Source organism: Nannospalax galili, unplaced genomic scaffold (assembly GCF_000622305.1).
Source record: "Nannospalax galili isolate Female #2095 unplaced genomic scaffold, S.galili_v1.0 scaffold127, whole genome shotgun sequence".
Taxonomy (NCBI): Eukaryota; Metazoa; Chordata; class Mammalia; order Rodentia; family Spalacidae; genus Nannospalax; species Nannospalax galili.
In genome coordinates, this window is record NW_008360326.1 from 5,313,626 (window position 1) to 5,333,491 (window position 19,866).

General features: G+C 48.0%; 2 protein-coding genes across 5 annotated transcripts; both read right to left on the reverse strand.

Moving 5' to 3' along the window:
* Nucleotides 1–278: 278 nt before the first annotated feature.
* Slc23a3 (solute carrier family 23 member 3) lies at nt 279–10,161 on the reverse strand. Of its 2 annotated transcripts, none has more exons than XM_008825745.1 (12): nt 9,963–10,161; nt 9,666–9,823; nt 9,459–9,556; nt 9,271–9,344; nt 8,916–9,097; nt 8,462–8,585; nt 7,591–7,705; nt 4,610–4,863; nt 3,499–3,604; nt 3,065–3,232; nt 727–822; nt 279–631 (listed from the first exon to the last, which is right to left on the reverse strand). In XM_008825745.1, exons 1-12 carry the CDS (start codon nt 10,128–10,130, stop codon nt 339–341), a joined length of 1,836 nt encoding a protein of 611 aa, XP_008823967.1. In that variant the 5' UTR covers nt 10,131–10,161; the 3' UTR covers nt 279–338. The 2 variants fall into 2 exon arrangements, with proteins under 2 accessions (XP_008823967.1, XP_008823966.1); XM_008825744.1 differs by having other exon boundaries at nt 339–631; nt 9,423–9,556; nt 9,963–10,130.
* Nucleotides 10,162–12,391: 2,230 nt separating this feature from the next.
* Cnppd1 (cyclin Pas1/PHO80 domain containing 1) lies at nt 12,392–19,784 on the reverse strand. 3 transcript variants are annotated; one of them, XM_008825746.3, is made up of 9 exons: nt 19,766–19,784; nt 18,509–18,596; nt 17,912–18,020; nt 16,822–16,903; nt 16,532–16,652; nt 16,322–16,450; nt 14,263–14,324; nt 13,838–13,955; nt 12,392–13,617 (listed from the first exon to the last, which is right to left on the reverse strand). In XM_008825746.3, exons 2-9 carry the CDS (start codon nt 18,575–18,577, stop codon nt 13,075–13,077), a joined length of 1,233 nt encoding a protein of 410 aa, XP_008823968.2. In that variant the 5' UTR covers nt 18,578–18,596; nt 19,766–19,784; the 3' UTR covers nt 12,392–13,074. The 3 variants fall into 3 exon arrangements, with proteins under 3 accessions (XP_008823968.2, XP_008823970.1, XP_008823969.1); XM_008825748.3 differs by lacking the exon at nt 19,766–19,784 and adding an exon at nt 19,237–19,732; XM_008825747.3 differs by lacking the exon at nt 19,766–19,784 and adding an exon at nt 18,825–19,090.
* Between the last annotated feature and the right edge of the window lie 82 nt (nt 19,785–19,866).

Sequence of the window (19,866 nt, forward strand, 5' to 3'; positions counted from 1 at the left end):
GTAGGGGGACCTAATCCATATCTGTGGATGCAGGACTTTGCTCATGAGAAGCATTCAATAAATCGAATGCTAGAGTTCATTCAAGTGACACTGACAGTTCACAGGCAAAAATCAAATATAAGTCAATTTATTCATAAACCACGGCCCCTGCTACTGAACAGTTAAGCCTAGTTAACATCAGGAAAAACAACCCAGTCTATTGAAAAATGAGACATCTAGATGGGCCCATGGTATACAAATACTGTCTCCCTGGGAAGAAACTACAGCCTTGGAGCTGGGACTCCAGCAAGTTGCCTATTACCACTAAACTAATAAGGACAGAAACTGTAGTCTTGGTATTACTGGGACCTAAACCCTTCTCTGCTAGATGTAGGGCATGACTCCCCAGAGTCAGGCAACAAGTCTGCTGTCTCTCCTGTCTTACAGGGCCCTCCTTCCTCATCCCCAAAGTCTTCAGGCATTGGACAGAGGCAGTGAAGAGGCTGCGGAATGCAGGTACACAGGTTTTGGATGGGCAAAGGAAGCCCATACTCTTGAGTAGTCTTCTCCCTGGACTTCTGAGACATTCTGATTTCTTGGATAGTGAAAGAAGTTGGAAGCCCTTGATGTAGGCCTCGCTCAAGCCGAGTGCCTGCAAAAGAGTCATCGGTCAGGTCATTACCCAGCCCAAGGAGTAATGACTTCCTGACCACTCCCCCAGTTTGCTAGGGCCTGGTCTCAACTTACCAGAAATGGTATTTTCTAGGAGAAAACCCAAAAGACCAGCTAGGAAGATGGGTTCTGCCAACAAGGAATACAGGAACACATCCAAGGGTCTCCAACCTACAAAGGTTGGGGTCAGGCAGGAAGGGAATTCTGATATTATCCAAAGCCAAGAAGTCTTACTCTTTCAGAATAAACTAAGTCTTGGATGAGGAACATATCTCACTGAGTTGTCATCCCATTCCCCTTACCTTTTTTTTTTTTGCCCTGCCCCTCCCCCAAATTTTATTTTTTATTTATATGTATGCGTGTATTGCCTGCATGTAAGTAAGTGTACCTGTGTAGTGCAATGCCCACGGAGGACAGAAAAGGCTGTCAGATCCCCTGAGACTGGAGTTACGGACAGTTGTTAGCTGCCATGTGGGTGCTGGAATTCAAACCCAGCTCTTCTGCAAGAACAACCAGTGTTCTTAACCACTGAGCCATCTCTCCAGCCCCTCCCCCTACCTTTTTTAAAATTTTTATTTATGTGTATGAGTGTATTGCCTGCATATATGTAAGTACACCTGTATCATGCAGTGCCCTCGAAGTTCAGAAGAGGGCATTGGATTCCTTGGGAACTGGAGTTACAGATGGTTGTTAGCTGCCATGTGGGTGCTGTGAACCAAACTGGGGTCCTCTGTAAGAGCAGCCAGTGCTCTTAACCACTGAGCCATCTCTCCACCACCCCCCTTACCTTTTGTCCCTCTACACTTACCATTTCCTACGCTACGACTCCTACCATTTCCCATAGGGCCCCTTCTCAACACCCTGTTTTCTGAGCATCCACATACACTCCACATACACTTTGCTACAGGCTCCCTTCCTCTAGAAACTTTGGTATTTAAAAGCCCCTTTCTCTCCCACTTCGGACCTTCTGTGTGCTATCCTGAGTCTCTCAGCCTCCATGCTGCTAACATTTTGGACCAGATTATTCTCTGTTGTAAGGAACTGTCGAGAGCACCAAAGAATGTTTAACAACCTCTCTCTATGCATTAAATGCCAGGAACTATACTTTTTCTCCATTTGTGACAGCCAAAAATGTCTGCAGATGTTGCCAAATATTCCTCATGAGCAAAATCATGCCCAATTGAAAACCACTGCTCTAGACAAACTAAGCTGTTTGCCCCTCTCAGGACATACCCTACACTATTTCTAAACTACAATCCTATCCTTTATCTTTGATTATGGAAACTTGATCAAGAATGATCTTACTAGCTGGGCATGTGGCTTACACCTGTAATTCTACTACATGGGAGTCTAAGGCAGAAGGATTCCCATGAGTTTGAGGCCAGCCTAGGCTCTAGAATGAGATCCTGTCACACACACACACACACACACACACACACACAATGGGCTTCTCACCATTTTTCCATTCTCAAAGACCAGTTTCAGTTCTACTGGGTCATCTCAGTCATTGAGTGCGACAGCTTTGATGGGAAGGGTATGTGTTTGTTTTGAGATAGGGTCTCACTCTGCAGCCCTGACTGGCCTAGAATTCACAGAGATCTACCTGCTTCTGCCTCCTGAGTATGGGATTAAAGGCATGGCCCACCATGTAGACTCACAGCTGATATCTGAAACTTCCTTGTTACTTTCATGAACAAATCTCTTTTATAATATTGTACCAACTAAAAGCACCTTTGTTTCCTGTCCTAATTAGCTTTTTTAAAAACTTGTTTGGGGGGTAGGGGTTTTATAACTAGTTAGCTTTAAAAGCCAACTTGGGACAGCCTAGAGTCATTCTGAGAGGCAAGCTCCAATTGAGGAATTTCCTAGATCAGATTGACCTGTAGGCATGTCTGTGGGAGTTATCTTAATTGTTTATTGATGTAAGAAGGTCCAGTGCACTGTGGGTAGTTCCATCCCTAGGCAGGCAGTCATGAACTATATAAGAAAGCTAGCTGAGTATACAGTAGCCTGAGAGCCAGCTAACAAGCAGTGTCTTCCATGGTTCCTTCTGTACTTCTATGGCTGTGAAGTGAGTTCCTTTGTTGGAGATAATTATGTGTAGAATAGCAAGCAAGCCTGCCTTCAAGTTCCTGTCTTGAGTTCCTGCCCTCACTTCCCTCAGTGATAGACTGTGATCTGGAATTGTAAACTGAGTAAACCTTCTTCCCTAGGTTGCTTTTGGTCAGAAAGCTTTTATCACAGCAACAAAAATGAAACCAGGACATGTCCTAATTGGGTAGCATGATGCTCAACAAATATTGGTTAAATAGATGGATTCACTATTTATACCATATCCCAGAGAAGGGTGTGAGGCCAGGAGTTCAGTTCCCCACTACTGACCAACTCCTTTTTTCTTTCTCACCCCACCTACCTGTACTGAGCTTGACTGGGGCTTCCTGAAGCCACTTTGGCAGAAGCAAGGCCATGAAGATGGAGAAGCCCACAATGAAGACATTCCGACCAGAATCAATGTCAGCCAGGTGGAAGCTGGAGAATCCGGCAGACAGAACTACAGCCTTGGTCAGTCCCAGCACCCCACCTGTCTCATACAGAAGAAATCAACGTAGTAGGAAGAGGGTATAGCACAGGGTTTGTAGGGCAGGCAGACTGTAATGAGGAAAAATAACCAAAAGACTTGTTTCTAATTCTTCAAGAAGCTCAGTTGGACTGATAAAACAGGGGCATGTATCCATATCCATTCAGAGAGGCTATTTAGAGAGAAAGAGCACCAGTCTAACCAACTGGTTGGTCATACAGTGGGGGGAATAGTATTCTAATACCTGTCCTCCCCATCCATCCACTTACCAAGAACAGGCAGGGGGATGGTGGTGAAGAGCTGAGCCAGCCTTGGGGAGAGCCCAAGCCCCATGCAGAACAGCCCCACCAAGTGAGCTACTCGCTGAGATCCAGCCTGCATAAAGAAGATACGCTAGAGCCTGGCATGGTAACCCATGCCTGTAATTCCAACCCTTGAGAGGCAGAGGCAGAAGGAGCTCTATGAGTTCAAGGCTAGCCTAGTTTACATAAGGGGTTCTAAACCATCCAAGACTACAGAGTGAGACCCTGGGGAGAGAGGGAGGGAGGGAAAGAAGGAGAGAGAGAGAGAGAGAGAGAGAGAGAGAGAGAGAATGATGCAGCCACCTAGCTACCTCCTTGGACTATGCCAGGTCTTGCTTGGCCCACTCATTCTTTGTATCCCTTCCAAGCATCCTGGCCACTCGATCCAAAGGTGCCTCTTTGGGCCAGATGTGGTGGCACATACCTTTAATCCCAGCATTTGAGAGACAGGGGCAGGTGGAGCTCTATGAGTCCAAGGCCAGCCTGGCCTACAAATCAAGTTCCAGGACAGCCAGGGGTACATAGTGAGACTGTCTCAAATAAGTAAAAAATAAATTAATTAAATAAATGTGAATAAATAAAATAATTACTGTCTTAAAAAAAAAAAGCTGGGCATGGTAGTGCATGCCTTCAGTCCCAGCACTGTGGAGGCAGAAGCAGGCAGATCTATGTGAGATTGAGGCCAGCCTGGTCTATATAGTAAGCTCCAGGCCAGCTGGGAATACAGAGACCCTGTCTCAAGGAAAAGAAAGTGCCTCTTTGGCTCATATCCCACTACTTTGTTTTTTTTACTAGTATTTGCCACTCTCAAATTATACTGTTTCCTTCTTTCTGTCCCCTCTACAAAGTCCCCAAGAGAGCAGGGCTTTCTGACTCATGGAATGAGCCTTGGCAGAGCACCTGATGCACCTGATCTGGTGATCTCCTGCTTCCCCACCATCCTAGCTGCTTATCTCAGCACCTCCCTTAGTGAAACCCTTCATATGAGCTACCTAACTGTAGGCCCAACTGGCAGCCAATCATTGTGAATTCCCACACTTGTACCTCCAGTTCCCAGCCCTGTCTCGGATCCACATACCTGGAAAAGACTCACTGTGCCTACATTAGGGAAGCTGGATGCAGTGCCCATGGGGCTTCCCAGGAGCCCAGCCAGCACACTGCCCAGTCCCTCCAGGCTCAGCCCTCTACTGCAGGCATGTGGTGGTGGAGGCGGCAAATGCAGCAGCTGGCCACACAGAGCATAGCAGCCAAGGGAGCTGGTAGAGGCTGCCAAAGCCATGGAGATGCCTGCAGCCAGAGCCCTGGGTGTCAACAAGGGCCAGTCCCACTCACCTGGGAAAGAAGAAGCAGTTACCTGAAGGCCAGACTGAAGCCTAGAGTATCTCTCTGTCTCCAAATGGCTCACATCTTTAATCCCAGTACTCAGAAGGCAGAGGTGGGCAGATGTCTGTGAGATTGAGGCCAGCCTGATCTACATAGCAAGTTACAGGCCAGCTGGGGGCTACAGGGAGACTCTGTCTCAACGAAGAGAAAAAATAAATGACTATACTAAAGAATCTCAGATGCCTGTGTCTTTGAAGATAATACTGTGGGACAAAATCACTGAATTCTAAGGAGAAAGACCCGTCCATTCTTCAATATGATCTACAAAGTTATTTTTGGTCTGCCTCTTAATTCTATCTCTAGTCTAATTTCCTACCACACTCCCAAGATTTGCTTGTTTCTGGCAACCACAGGGCAGTTGCATATGCTGTTTATCTAGATTGCTGTTCTCTCCTGTCTCCTGTCCAATTAGGGCATCTCTCTCATCACAGCTAAATGACCACTTCTTCAAGAATACTTCTCTCAGTCAGGTGTGGTAATGCATGACTGTAATTCCAACATTTGAGAGATAGAGGCAGGAGGATATGGAGTTTAAGCTCAGCCTTAACTACACAGCAAGTTTGGGGATACTCTGGGCTTCCTGAGATACTGTCTCAAAAATGGAAATGTAAGAGGTGGGGGATAAGGGAGAGGTGTATAAAGTACTGTCCTCTGGCCATGATATGATTATTGCACTCATGAACTCATAGCAGCTATAGTTACAGGCATAAGACCATCACAAGATCAAGCCAGTCAGCATTCCAGCATAGATAGGGGAGGGGCTCATGAGGCCCCACCCCACCCACGGGGACTATGGGCAATTAGTTGATGGCTGATGGAGAAGGGAGAGCCATCCATTTTTCATTCAGTAAGTTTTTTTTTTTTAAAAAAAAAAGGACATGAAAGTGGGCTGAAGATGTGTTGGAGGGGAATCTGGGGGGACTGGAAGGGGGAGGAGTTTGGATATGTTTTATATATATATATATGAAATTGTCAGAGAATAAATTTTAGAAAGAACACTTCTTAGAAAATAAATAAAACTACTCTCAATCTCCCTGATGACATCATATTCCCCATTATCTGCTCTTACCACGAAGCACAGTTCCTCTTAGGCACACTTACCACAATGGCAATTTCACCTTTACTTCTGTGCCTATTTGATTACTATATGTACTCCCCAATACACTGTCAGCTCCATGAAGCAGGTATTATATCTCTTGTAGTCATCCTTATGGCTCCTACCACGTGCTTAGGGCCTATTCAGAATTCAACTCACCATCACTAAATTGATAAATGAAGGCCTGTTGGTAGAGTTCAGTGGCAAAGCACTTGCCTAGTATGTACAAGGTCCTGAGTTGAGTGATCCCTACCACTATGACTAATAAATGTGAATGACAAAATTTCATATATACTGCCTCAAAACAATGTCTACACATAGTTTACCAACAGAAATGTCAACTGTCAAGCGTATTAGAAGTAGGGGACTGAAGAGATGGCTCAGCAGTTAACAGCACTGACTGTTCTTGCAGAGGACCCAGGTTTGGTTCCCCAACCCATATGGTGGCTAACAACCATTTGAAACTCCAGTTCCAGAGGATCTGGTGCCATCTTCTGACCCCCTAGGGCACTGCATGATATGGGTGTACTCACATATGTAGGAAATACATTCACACACATAAAATTAAAATAATAAATCAAAAAAAATTTTTTTAAGAGTATCAGGTTGGGCGTGGTGGTATTCGCCTTTAGTCCCAGCACTTGGGAAGCAGAGGCCAGTGGATCTTTGTGAGTTTGAGGCCAGCCTGGTCTACATAGTGAGTTCCAGGACAGCTGGGGCTACAGGGAGACCCTGTCTCAAAAAGACAAAAAAAAAAAAAAAAAAAAAAAAAAAAAAGAAAAAGGAAAAAAAGAGAGTATCTGAAGTCAGTAGTGGGGCAGACAGTAAATACAGATGTTAGTCTCTCAATACTGACCCAAATAAAACACCTGCATGAGGGTAGACAACCCTGTAAGTTGGCAGTTTCTCTGTGTGTTTTGAGAAACACAGGATTTAACTCAGAAGTGAATGCCATTAATTTTTTTTTTTGATGGGGCTGGAGACATGGCTTAGTGGTTAGAATTGATTCCTGTTCCTCCAGAGGACTTGAGTTCGGTTCCCAGCACCCATACCTCAGGCTGTATCTCCAGCTCCAGGAGATCTGATCTCTTCTGGCCTCTGTGGGCACCTGCACATACATGAAGTCCATTCACACAGACACACAAACACACACACACATGAATAGAATAAAAATAAATCTTAAAAAAAATATTTTCTGGCCGGGCATGGTGGCACATGCCTTTAATCCCAGCACTTGGGAGGCAGAGGCAGGCAGATCTTTGTGAGTTTGACGCCAGCCTGGTCTACATAGTGAGTTCCAGGACAGCTGGGGCTACAAGGAGACCCTGTCTCAAAAAAAGACAAAAAATTTTTTTTCTATAATTTTTCTAAGACAGGGTCTCATGTAGCCCAGATTAACTTCAGACTTGATATGTAGATGAGGATGACCTTGAATTCCTGATCCTCCTCCCTCCACTTACCAAGTTCTAGAATTACAGGTGTGTGTGTGCCACCTTGCATGGCTGGTCTATTAAATCATGGGTTTGAGGAAACAGATACTCTGATTTGAGCAGAGAACGGGAGTCTAGTAGAAAACCTACCCGGGTGTGGCAGCCAAAACCATGGTGCCTCAGTGGACTCAGTCAGCTGCAGGGGGATAAGGCTGAGACCCAGAAGAGCAGAGATGATCCACACACAGGCCACAGGGATAAGTACCTGAGGAACAACATTGAGATGAAAAAGGGCCCCTCCCCCAGAACCTTCTGAGTCAGCCTGGATGGGGTCAACATTAGTCCAAAAGCAGGGAGACAAAGGAAACATTCCATGTCAACCACACACCCTTCTATATTTGCTTTAAAGGTTTGTTTCAGCAGGGTGTGGTGGTGCACACCTTTAATCCCAGGTAGAGGCAGGTGGATCTCTGTGAGTTCAATGCCAGCCTGGTATACATAGCAAGTGCCCGGCTAGTTGGGGCTATAGGGAGACCCTGTCTCAAAAAGACCACAAAAAAAGAGACTTGTTTCTATTTTTTACTCTCTCTCTCTCTCTCTCTCTCTCTCTCTCTCTCTCTCTCTCTCTCTCTCCATCCCTCCTTCTCCCTCTCTCTGTCTCCCTAAATGCTTCTCTGCCAGTGCCATCAGAGGCCAGAAGAAGGCATAGGATCCATAGGCTCTTCTGGAGCTGGTGGTTGTGAGCTGCCTGATGTGGATGCTGGGAACTGAACTCACGTCCTCTGGAAGAGCAGCAAGCATTCTTAACTTCTGAGCTATCTCCCTAACCCAGTTATTAGTTTTTGAAACAGGGTCTCTAGTATCTCAGGCTGGGCTCAAACTTCCTAAGTATTGGAGAATGACCTTAAATTCCTGATTCTCCTACCTCCACCTTCCCAGTGCTGGGGTTACAGGTGTGTCCTGTCACACCTAGCTATGCATATCATTCCTTCTAACTTCATCTGCCCAGAGCCCCACATACCGAGAGGAGTCGGAATTCAGGGACATAAATTTGAGTTGTAGAAGCTGAAGCTGGCCTCCAAGGGCACACAGGTACCTGACAGGAACCCAAGTGCTGAGAACAAACCACCATGAGCAGGATAAGTCTAGGAGAGAGAAGGAGATTTGTGGACCAGAAGCATCCTGGATGCTGGAATCCTGGACGAAGGAAATGGAAGTGGGCAGACTACTATAACAGAATGTCCCAGGAAACACCTCCCCCTCAATGGAAGGGGTAAAGAGGCACCCCGGTGGACAGCACATGACTGTGAATGTCAGAAAAACTGGATGAATTTTGGAAAAGTCTTGGATTCCAAATCTAAAAAGTGTTATCCCTGCCCAGGTGGCTGCTGAATCTGATAAGTCAGCAGTGCTCTCCTCCCCCAGGTCTGCACACCCAACTGAACACCATCCCACACCTCTCAGGACTCACGTACAGCAAGGCCAGCCCCCAGTGAGCGGAGCAGAACTGGGCCACCTCCCTGTAGGCAGAGAGCCCTGCCACAACCAGGCTGGGAGCCAACACCAGTGGCCCACAGTAGGAGAACACACGGCCAGGCACCCCCAGCAGTCCTAGTGTGCCCTGCAGCAACCCGGACACCACCACTGCCCCTGACACCTGATGGAGTAGAGGAAAGAATGAATAGAAGACTTTCTGCTCAATCAAGTTGACTTTAGCCAGGGATTTCTAAATAATTCCAGGGATAGGAACCAGTACATACATAATAGAAATAAAAGCCTCCCCCTACCTGGACTGTCTAGTCCTTCTGGTACCCTTCTCTAGGTACTCACCTCTTGGAGAGAAGTATTCCAGAGCTCCAGGCCATGGCAACCAGTCAACCTACACAGGTGCAGTGAGAGGGAGGCTGGAAGAGTTTGGGGTACAGAAAAGAAATATAAATGGGATGCCCCAAGCCCTCTACATTTCCTGGCAGTGTCACCACTCCTTAACTCTAACCCTGCCTTTGCTCTGTACTCACCATTTCCAGGTGTCTTGGTGGCCAAAGGTAACTTCTGGCTGGTCAGCACCAGAGCAGGGATAAGGAACTCTAAGGATGGAGCCTGGATAAGAGGCAGCCTATAGAAACAGCAGTTCTGACAGGTCTACAAACATGTGGCAGCCAAAAGGCTTCTGTCAAGCCTCTTTCTGGGATCCTACACCCTCTCTCAAGGAGGAGTCCCCTCACCTGCTGCCCATCCAGGTTTGCAGGACTGTAGACATACCGCATGAAAAGAAGCTAGAGGCCAGGAGCTGAGCAGGGGCGTATGACAGCCCCCCTTGGGGGAGACTGTGAAGCAGCAACAGGTGAGAGGCACACAGCAGAGATGCCAGGACCAGGAAATGCTACCGGTGGAGGAACAGGGAGGGGCAAGCTTCAGACATAGATGGAAATACCTATTTATAGGGGGTTTCTCATTGACACACTGACTTGCTCCAAATACCCCCATCAGCCAGAGCCAATTCCTATGCCTCTACCTCCTACCTGTAGAGCCAGAAGACAGCTAAGGCCCCAGGTGAAAGGCCTACACCGAGAGGCCTGAGAGTGGGAGGAGGGATTCTGGGGAAGGGACCGAGGTGTAGGCAAGGGAGCCAGGGCATCCTGGGAGCCCATAGATAGGAGGGGAATGGGATGGAGAGGTAATAGGCTCATACTGCACTGACTTGGTTGTGTCTTAGCTGCCCTGGGTTAGAGAGTAGAGAGTAAGAAGTCAGTTTGGGTGGAGTTAGCTGGCTGGAGTAGAGAGGGGGTAGGGGTGTCAGTGAAGCGGAGAGAAGGAATAAGGGTTTGGGGGCAGGACATGGCTCTTTCACCTTTGCCCAGCTCTTGTGCAAATTCCATCAGCCATTAACTGGGAAGCTGAGTTCTGGACCCCTCCCTCAAGAATTTTCATCCAGATCCCTAGCTTCTAGACCAAGCTCTGGAAACTAAGGTAGACCTATCAAAATAATCTAGAGAAATATTGTAAACTATCCCTTCCCACCATCAGCATTTGGTACTCCCATTAGATACACATTTCACAACCATATAGGACATGCCCTAGACCACTTCAAAATGGAACTCATAAAATACATGTTATATGACAATGAGCACTACATATAATGAACTCATGCTTAAGAAGCAAAAGTAATTCCTAACATGTATTTCAGTATGTGAAAGCTTGGGTGCAAATAAAATAGAAGACAATGGAGCAGTCCAACCCTCACACCCAGTTAGGATCACTGTGGATGTGAAGACAAGATAGCTACTGAGAGCTGATAATAGCACTTTATTGGTAAGTCAGATGTCATGTCATAAGCAGTACTGACAGTGATGACCTGGTTTTCTAGAATGGTGAACTAACTTTGGGTAAAACACCGAACAAAGTACATGTTTAATTCACATAGAAGCATATTCCTGGTATTCTAGTTTGCCTTCCATTGCTGTGACAGAACACTCTAACCAAAACCAATTTGGGGAGGAAAGGGTTTATTTGGCTTACATCTCCGGGTTATCACTGAGGGAGCCCAAAGTAGGAACTCAGGGCAGGAGCTGAAGCAAAGGCCATGGAAGAATGCTGCTTTCCTAAACAATACAGAACAATCTGCCCACAGTGGGCTGGGCCCTCCCACATTACAGTGAAGAAAATGCCCCACATTCATGCCACAAGCCAGTCCAATGGAGGCAATTCCCTAACTGAGGCCCCCTTCTACCCAGGTGTGTCAAGTTGACAACTAACGCTGTATCTAGCACATCTGGCAAACTGAGTTTTGATTTTCAAAATGTGCAACAATTTCATGTTTGTATTAAAAAAATAATTCCAGAACTCAGGAGGCAGAGGCAGGGGGATCTCTGTGAGATAGAGGCCAGCCTGGTCTACATAGGAGTTTCAGCCAGGCCAGCTGGGGCTACAGGGAAACCATCTCAAAAAAAAAAAAGAGAACACTGGGCACGGCAGCACACATCTTCAATCTCAGCATTAAGGAAGCAGAGGCAGATCTCAGCGAGACCTACCTGGTCTACATAATGAGTTCCAAGTGGGCTAAGGCTGGGCGTGGTGGCACATGCCTTTAATCCCAGCAGAAGCAGGAGGAGGATCTCTGTGATTCAAGCCCCACCTGGTCTACATAGTGAGTTCCTGGCCATCTGGGGCTGCAGGGAGGCCCTGTCTCAAAAAAGACCAAAAACAAAACAACAAAAAAATCCAAGTGGGCTGAGACCCTATTTAAAAAAAAAAAGGGTAACTCCAGGCTCAGATAAAAAGAATTTTCACATGCATGGTGATAATCTGACTTGTGAACTGTTCGTAGTAAAAGAGGTTTTAAGCACTTGAGGATGTCTAATGTCCCATTCAGGCTGTTCAGGCTGAATAAATGCCAGTTGCATCCCCACAAATTCTTGTAATAACCAAAAAGTCCATACATTTCCAAAATGATCCCTAGGGGGCAGCAGCACCCCCACTAGAGATGATCTTCAGCCAGCAGTGCAAATACAGGAAGGCCAGAGGCATGACTGTTCTTCCATCCATGACTCAGCTCTGGTTGTTGAACACCAGCTACTCCCATGAGTCAGCCTGGGAAAGTCAGCAGGGCTTGCCTTCAAGCTCAGAGGGCTCTGCTGGATATGGGTTTGACGCTATGAGGATCCACAAGGCTAATGCCCACTCAAAATATGCAACAAAACGAGTCCAAACCCAGGCCTAGAACAGTCACTATTGTATCACGTGGCAGGCAGTTTTAGGGCTTCAAGATGGTGGAAGCAGGGATGGAGGGAAGCTTGAAATAGGAACCAATGACTATCAAACTAATAGGGAAGTTCTGAAACAGAGCTCTCAGAAAATACAAGTTGACAGGATTAGGAAGTAGAGAGGCTAGGAAGGCAGATGGAGGAAGAAAGACCCAAAGGAGTGTCGCGCAAAAAGGAAAAGGCTAGGCCATGCAACAGAAACTGTTTATTGAAACCTCAGTTCTACAAAAAGTGTGAAAAACCCAGATACAAAGCTGTAGCCAGAGACCTGTGAAAAGAACACCTGGAGAGGAACCAGAAGAGAGGGAAGCCTTGGAGCAGGGAACTAAGGTCGGAAGACAAAAGGACACGGTTGAAAGACACACTAATCCTTGGCTGTAAAGACTACATCCAAGGGATGGGTGTGGCAAGTTTTCCCACCACAGGAAGCCTTCCCTTAGCTCCCACCTGGGCACCATCAGTCCCTGGTTTTCCTGCTACAGGGACATCACACAGGCCCATGTCAATGCTTTCTTCCTCCCTTCACCCTACTTCCTCTACCTCCCACCTTTACACCTTTCCATCCTAGGAAACTTAAAAACAAATGTCTAGATGAACTCTGGGGAGGCAGAGATAGGTGCTTCTGTCATCTGTGACATGCCCCGGGTCACTGAGCTGAAGGTATCAGACACCATCAGTATCCTGGTCTACCAGCTAGCCTCTGAGGTCCAAGAGAATGACCTTGTCCTGCCCCACAACCCTGTATGATCCTACCTAGGAGGACGGGACTAGCCAAGGACCCAGAGAGGTGGCAAAAATCTAAATCAAGTTTCTCCTCTTCCAGGCTCTTGGGGACTCCCAAGCCCTCTAAATGCATTCATCAGAGTCCTTCCTAACCTGGGAAAATGAAAGACTTGAGGCGGGCCAACTCCATGACACTAAAAAGGGAACACTGTTGGGGTTGGACGAATGGAGGGACCTCAGGACTCCAAAGCCAAGGTGGGGCTAGGCCATGGGTATGGTAAAAGGGGCGAGAAGAACCAACAGAGATGGTACGATTAGGGTGGTGGCAGGTACGGCAGTTTGGGAGGTTTCTCTGGAGCTTCTGGCAAAAGGGGCAGTTATGGAGAAGAGTAGGTGGGGCAGGAGGGTCTGGGGGAGGCAGTGGAGGGGGTGTCAGTGAGGCCAGAAGACTGCCCCAGAGTGAACGAAGCCCTGTGCTACATTCCAGGCAGCTGGAGACATTAGTAGTAGATGGTAGGCACTGTGGCACAGAAGGTATGCAGGGCTCCAAGAGGGCTTTAGGGACAAGTCTGAGGTCAGGAGGGCCTGGTGGGGGGCTGCAGGATAGCCCCAAGGACTGGTGTATTACAGCCATTGATGCCACGGTCAGGGCCACACTGCTCACATATGCCACAGCCAACAGGCAGGACAACTGCAGGAAGGAAAGAAGATAAGAAAACAGCAAGTCATTGACTGTTTTTATTACCCACCCCCCCCAGTCTCTCAAGTTGGAAGTTCCCTATAGCTCCCTATGCTTCCCTTCACCCATATACTCAAATTCCATCTCCCGAGCCTTTCAGCATTTGCTTTCCAACATCCACACCTATACACCAGTCTAGCTCATTCAAGCCTTCTTCCTAACCCCTTCTCACCTTCACCAGTTGCTGGCAGAGGGAACCAAGAGACAGCTGCCATGCTGGCTGCTCTAGCAGCACACACAGGTCTGTATAGGTATACCAGCCCCGCCGACGTCCTTGCTGTTCAGCCACGCTAGAAGAAGAGAAGAGGTAAGGGGTCAGTAATTCCTACAACCACCCCAGGGCCACCCTTATACCCTTCACAACCTATCAGAAGACACTAGGGAGCTGGTTAAGTACATATATCCCTAGACTATCTGTTGATTCAGAAACAAAGGTGGGACCAAGACCTGAGCTTTAAATATGGTGCTTCCCCTTCCAGAGGGCAGAAGGGTTTGGCAACCACTACCCTGAACAATTCTCTCCTTTGTCTCTTCTTATCTCTAGCTCCTTTGGCCCTACATGCCTCAAACCCCTCTTCCAGTACTCCTGGAACTCACCTGCTCTCCAGCCAATTCAGAACCTCAAAAATCTCCCGAGGGTCAGTGTAGAGATGCCAATCCTGTAAGAAGGAAGAAAACCAACATGATGGTTCACACCTATGATCCCAGCACTTAGGAGGCTGAGGCAGTAAGATGGCTGTTAGTTCTGAGTCAGCCTTGGGCTATAGCATGGCTCAAACAAAAACCAACAAGCCGGGTGTGGTGGCACATGCTTTTAATCCCAGCACTTGGGAGACAGAGACAGGCAATCTCCTTGAGTTCAAGGCCAGCCCAGTCTATATAGTAAGTTTCAGGCCAGCTGGGGCTACAGGGAGACCCTGTCTCAACAAAACAAAAAACAAAAAAAAAGACAGGCATGATGGCATTCACCTTTATACCTAGCACTTGGCAGGCAGAAGTAGGTGGAGCTCTGTGAGACTGAGGCCAGTCTGGTCTACATAGTACCTTCCAGGCTAGCTGGGGCTATAAAGAAACTTGGTTTCAAAAAGACAAACTACAAAAACTATGCTCAGATGTGAGCCACAGTGACTTAACAAGAGCTGAGGGAGCAACTACCACCACTGATACATGTGCTAGCTGCCATCCCAAGAGAGTTTGTGTTTTGTGTATTACATCATGTACCTTCCTGATCTCACATTATACCCTCTGTTAAGTGCAAAAGGAGAAAATAACCCTGAAAACGACCCATGTCCACAGAGTGTTCAAAGTGTGACGCAGATAAAAGTTTGAAAGCAAATACTCAGAAGCCCAACACAATAAGTTCTGACTTAGGGTACACCCCAAAGGGAAAGGAAAGGGAAAACACTCTACTCTTGGTCTCACCGTTCTAGGAACCTCTAGGTTAGTCTTGAAAAGAAAAAGAGGGAAGATACTAACAAAAAGGCACAAAGAAAGACAGATATGCACAGTCAAGTGTGGTCATACACCTATAATCAGCAACAGGAGGATCACACAATATTAAGGCCACCCTAGTCTACAAAGTAGTTCTAGGACAATCAGAGTTATGTGCTGGGACCCGTCTCAAAAAAAAAAAATTTTTTTTTAAATTCTAAGTGAATGGGGCTAGAGATGGCTCAGAAGTTAAGTGCGCTGACTGCTCTTGCAGAGGACCAGGGTTAAGTTCCCAGCACCTACATGGAGTCAACAACTATATGTAACTGTTAACTCTAGTTCCAGGAGATCTGGTGCCCTCTTCTGGCCTTCACAGGCATTGGCATGCACATGTGCACTTACATATACATGCAGACAAAACACATAAAATAAAATTTTTTAAAAATTCTAAATGGAGGTTTGGCAATAGCTCAGTCAGTAAAGTCCTTGCTGTGAAAGCCATGAGGACCTGAGTATGATCCCCAGAACCTAGTAAAAGAGCTGGGCATGGTGATGCACTTGTAATCCCAGCACTAGTGAGACAAAGAGAGTAGATCCCTAAGGCTTACTGGGCAGTCACCTTGCATAGCCTAATCTGTAAGTCCCAGGCCAAGTTATAGACCCTATCTCAAAATACAGGGTCAAGGCTGAAGAGATGAGCAGTAGTTAAGAGGACTTACTACACCAGCATCCATATGGTGGCTCACAACTGTCCTTAACTCCAGTTCTAAAGGATCTTCCTGGCCTTTGTGAGTGCCAGACACACATATAGCACACATACAAGCATGCAGGCAAAACACTCATGCACATAAAATAAAAGGAAATAAATCTTTAAAATACACCAAACAATGCTGGGCATGATGGCGCACACCTTTAATCCCAGCACTTGGGAGGCAGAGGCAGACGGATCTTTGTGAGTTAGAGGCTAGCCTGGTCTACATAGTGAGTTCCAGGATAGCTGGGGCTACAAGGAGACCCTGTCTCAAAAAGACAAAAAAAAAAAACAAAAAACCACCAAACAAATAAGGAAAACAGCTTCTGAAGAACAACACCCAAGACTGTCATCTGCATGTGTGCCACACACACACTCAGAGAGTTGAAGACAACAGAAAACTGAGACAGAACAAAGGATGAAGGGAGGTAAAGATGGATGAGAAAGCCAGAACAAGAGAGAAGAGCTACTCACCATGGCACTCAGGAAGCCCCTTTCCAAGGCATTGAGAGTAGGCACAGCCACTCCCCCAGCAGCTCCCCATTCATCATTGAAGACTTCCTCCTCCTCCCCTTCGTCATAGAGGTATTTACTGGCCACCATCTGCAGAGGACCCAGAAGTGGTGTCAGTAAAGCTCACACTTGGTGCCCGGCACACCAGGGAGATGAAGGGAGGCACCTTACCATGGAGATCAGAAACAAGTCAGAGGATGATACATGCTGCAGGTAGTCTGGGTTTCGGTGCCGGAGCCGCTCAATGTACACCAGAGCTAGCATCATAGCGCAAGGGGAGATACAAGCCTCCCTGGGAGATGGAAAGGATTGGTAATTAAACTCAAGGGCCCCTCAGCCCTTGAAACTCAGGACACTCATGTCTGTCTTTATGCCTTCTCTTTAGAGACGACCCCCCCCCAACCAACAGGCCCTCTAGGCCCAAACACTCTCATTCTATCCCCCCTCAATCCTAGACTCACCGGGATACATGAGCTACATATTTCTTCTGGAGTCGTCGAATAGGGCTGGGTGCTGCCTTCTGAAGCAGTTCCACAGCAATGTCTGCAGGAGATGGGGAGCAAAGTGAGCAACTCCCTACCCCACATCAGTCCTCACTCTATCACAGAAGACCAAGTCTGTATTATTTGAGGCCTTGGGGACAGGTCTATAATAGCAAACTAGAAATCAAATCTTCCTAAGCTGGGAGGGCATGGATACACCTGTAATCCCCACACTGAAGACAGAGGCAGGAGTATCACTGCCAAAATTGAGTTCCAGGCCAGCCAAGACCTATGTAGAACACTGTCTCAACCCCTATCCCCTCAAAACTTCTCCTAAGCAGAGACAAAAGCCTATTCCAAGCCTGAATTTCAGTTCTTTCCAGCAGGAAGGCTTATTCCTCTGTTGAGTTATCCACATTTATTACTGATATTCATGTGAGAAATAAGCATGCTTTATTTGGCAAACATACAATATATATCTTTAGAAAGCTAAATTTCTGACCTAAAGATCAAAAAGAGCATTGGGACTGGGGGTGTAGCTCAGCGGTAGAATGCTTGCCTAGCATACAGAAGGCCTTAAAAAAAAATGATAGCTCAGGGTGTGGTAGTGCATGTCTAATCCCAGCACTTGGGAGGCAGAAGCAGGTGGATCTCTGTGAGTTCATGGCCAGCTGAGGCTACAGGGAGACCATGTTTCAAAAAATAAACAAACAAGCTGGGTGTGGTGACACATGCCTTTAGTCCCAGCACTTGGGAGGCAGAGGCAGGCGTATCTCTGTGAGTTCAAGGACAGCCTGGTCTACATAGTGAATTCCAGGCCAGCTGGAACTACAGGAAGTCCCTGTCTCAAAAAGACAAAAAATAAAAAAATAAACAATAAATGATAGCAATTTTCAATATGTTTTTACTCATACGGGCTAAAAGAATGTGAAACATGACCTACATTCTTGAACTAAGTACCAACTGAGCTAGTTATGATGAGGGCATACCTCCAGGTATTTGGGTGACTTGTTGACAACCCTGACCTCATGCTTCTCACTTGCTCAGTCACTCATACACACAGGCTAACCTGCCACGGGGCTGGAGAGCTCCTCCAGGCTGCAGTCAGTCTCCAAGTCCAAGCCATAGTACAGTCTCCTTCGGATTCGAGCACTTAGTTTCTGGTGTCCTGGAAGGAACTGAAACAGGACAGGGGGTGGTGGATGGTGAAGGGCAGAGAAAGGTATTATAGAGATCCTGGTTTAGGACTGGATGGTGGTACAGAGTAGCAGATCAGCCTCCATGTCAGGAGGCCCATGCCCTACTCAGCCCTAGATTGTTTGCAGGTCGGCCTTGTTGCCAGGTGGCCCAAGCCCGACTCAGGCCTGGACTGCCAGCCGGTTCCACAGAGAAGAGAAAGACACCCTGTCAACATCAAGGGCTCCGGAGAGAAGAGATACTAAACCAGTTGGTCCCCTGGTCTAACCACCAGTACTTCCCTATACCCTGAGGCTCTCTCTCTGGGCCCAAGCAGCAAGGGCCTTGAGTACACTCGGTTCCAACTGTGGCCGCCCAGACTCAGGCAAGACAAGTTAGGAGAGCTCCTGGCCGCTCAGGCCGAAGGGAAGCGCTTGGAATCCTGATTCCCAGCACGGGAAGGCTGGGGAGGCGGGGACTAGGCCCTCACCGTGAAGTCTTGGAAGCCAGTGAGGGAGAAAGTGCCTTCTTCGTCCAGCAGGAGCCCAGCCAGGTCCATCGCGCCGTCAGCCGCCGCCCTGGGAAGATGGGAGGGGAGGGAAGGGAAGGAGTTGTACGTGGCCAGTGGAGCCGTCCTCACCGGTCGGCCCACCGGCCCGCCCGCCTCTCCCGAGTGGGCCGCAGATCTCGTCCACGCAGCCCCCTCCCTCGCGCCGGCAGCGGCCACCAGGCGGGGGCCTCTTCCTGTTCCACCCGGATCGCAGCGAGAACGGCCTTGGGGCCTCGGCGCTCCCCGCGACGCTCACCAGGCGGAGTAGGAGGAGGCTTGGCAGCCAGGCGCGTTCTTGACCCGAACGGCGTCAGCCCCGCGTCTGTAAACTGCGGGCCTGTAGCCAACGACTCGGCCCACCCGGCAGGAAGTACGACCCGCCCGGCCTAGCCTCCGGCCCTGGGCGACGGCAGCAAAGCCCCAGCTTCTCGCCCCCTGTGTCTGATAAACACAATTCCTGAGAGACCCTGACTCTGCAAGGGCTCACAAGCCAGCCAGATCCAGCCAGATCCTCCCACAGTGATGCAGAGATCCATGAGCTACAAAGCCGCACCGCGAGCGGCCGCCAGTGTTTTCACCAGGAAAAACGTACACGCAGCCAGCGACGCCCGTGAAAGATATACACAAGAAAACTTAAGAGATCTGAGGACAAGGGAGGGAAATTGTACCTTTATGCCTCATAGGAGTTTTAAATTCTAAGACTCGTTGAACACATTTTGTTTTGTAGGGTTACTCCAGCAATTAAATGATCGCAAGGGATATGAAGCCTCCGAAAGTGACGTAAACTTGTCCTTCCCAAAATAAACAGCACCTAAAGGAAGTTTTATTTTTAAACACGCCTCTCGCCCAATCTGACGCTGAAAGATTTGGGAAGAACAACGCTTAGAGGCGGGAAAGATGTTTACGGAAGAAGCAAATTTTCCAAGTTGGTGAAGCTGCTTGCAAGTCATTCGAGTCACGCGCTGGTGTTTACACGCTGAAGGGAGGTGATGGGAGGACAAGGGGGGGGAGTAAAGGGACTGCCGCCGCCCTTCGCGAGCCCAAGTAAATGCTAGCCAGGGTCCTGGGGGCCCATCGCCTGAGCCCTCGGTCAGAGTCACGTGGGAGATACCGGCCAGCACCAGCTCCCCCGGCCGCCCCAACAACACCAGGGTGAGCCAGGACCGGGGTGACAGCGCCAGCAACCGGCAGACGTACCTGCCTAAGAGCAGGCTCGTATCAGCTTCATCGGCGCACGCGCCGGACTCCGCGCTCGGGCGGTTAGGTCGGGTCACGTGACGAGCTCGGCGCTCCGCCAT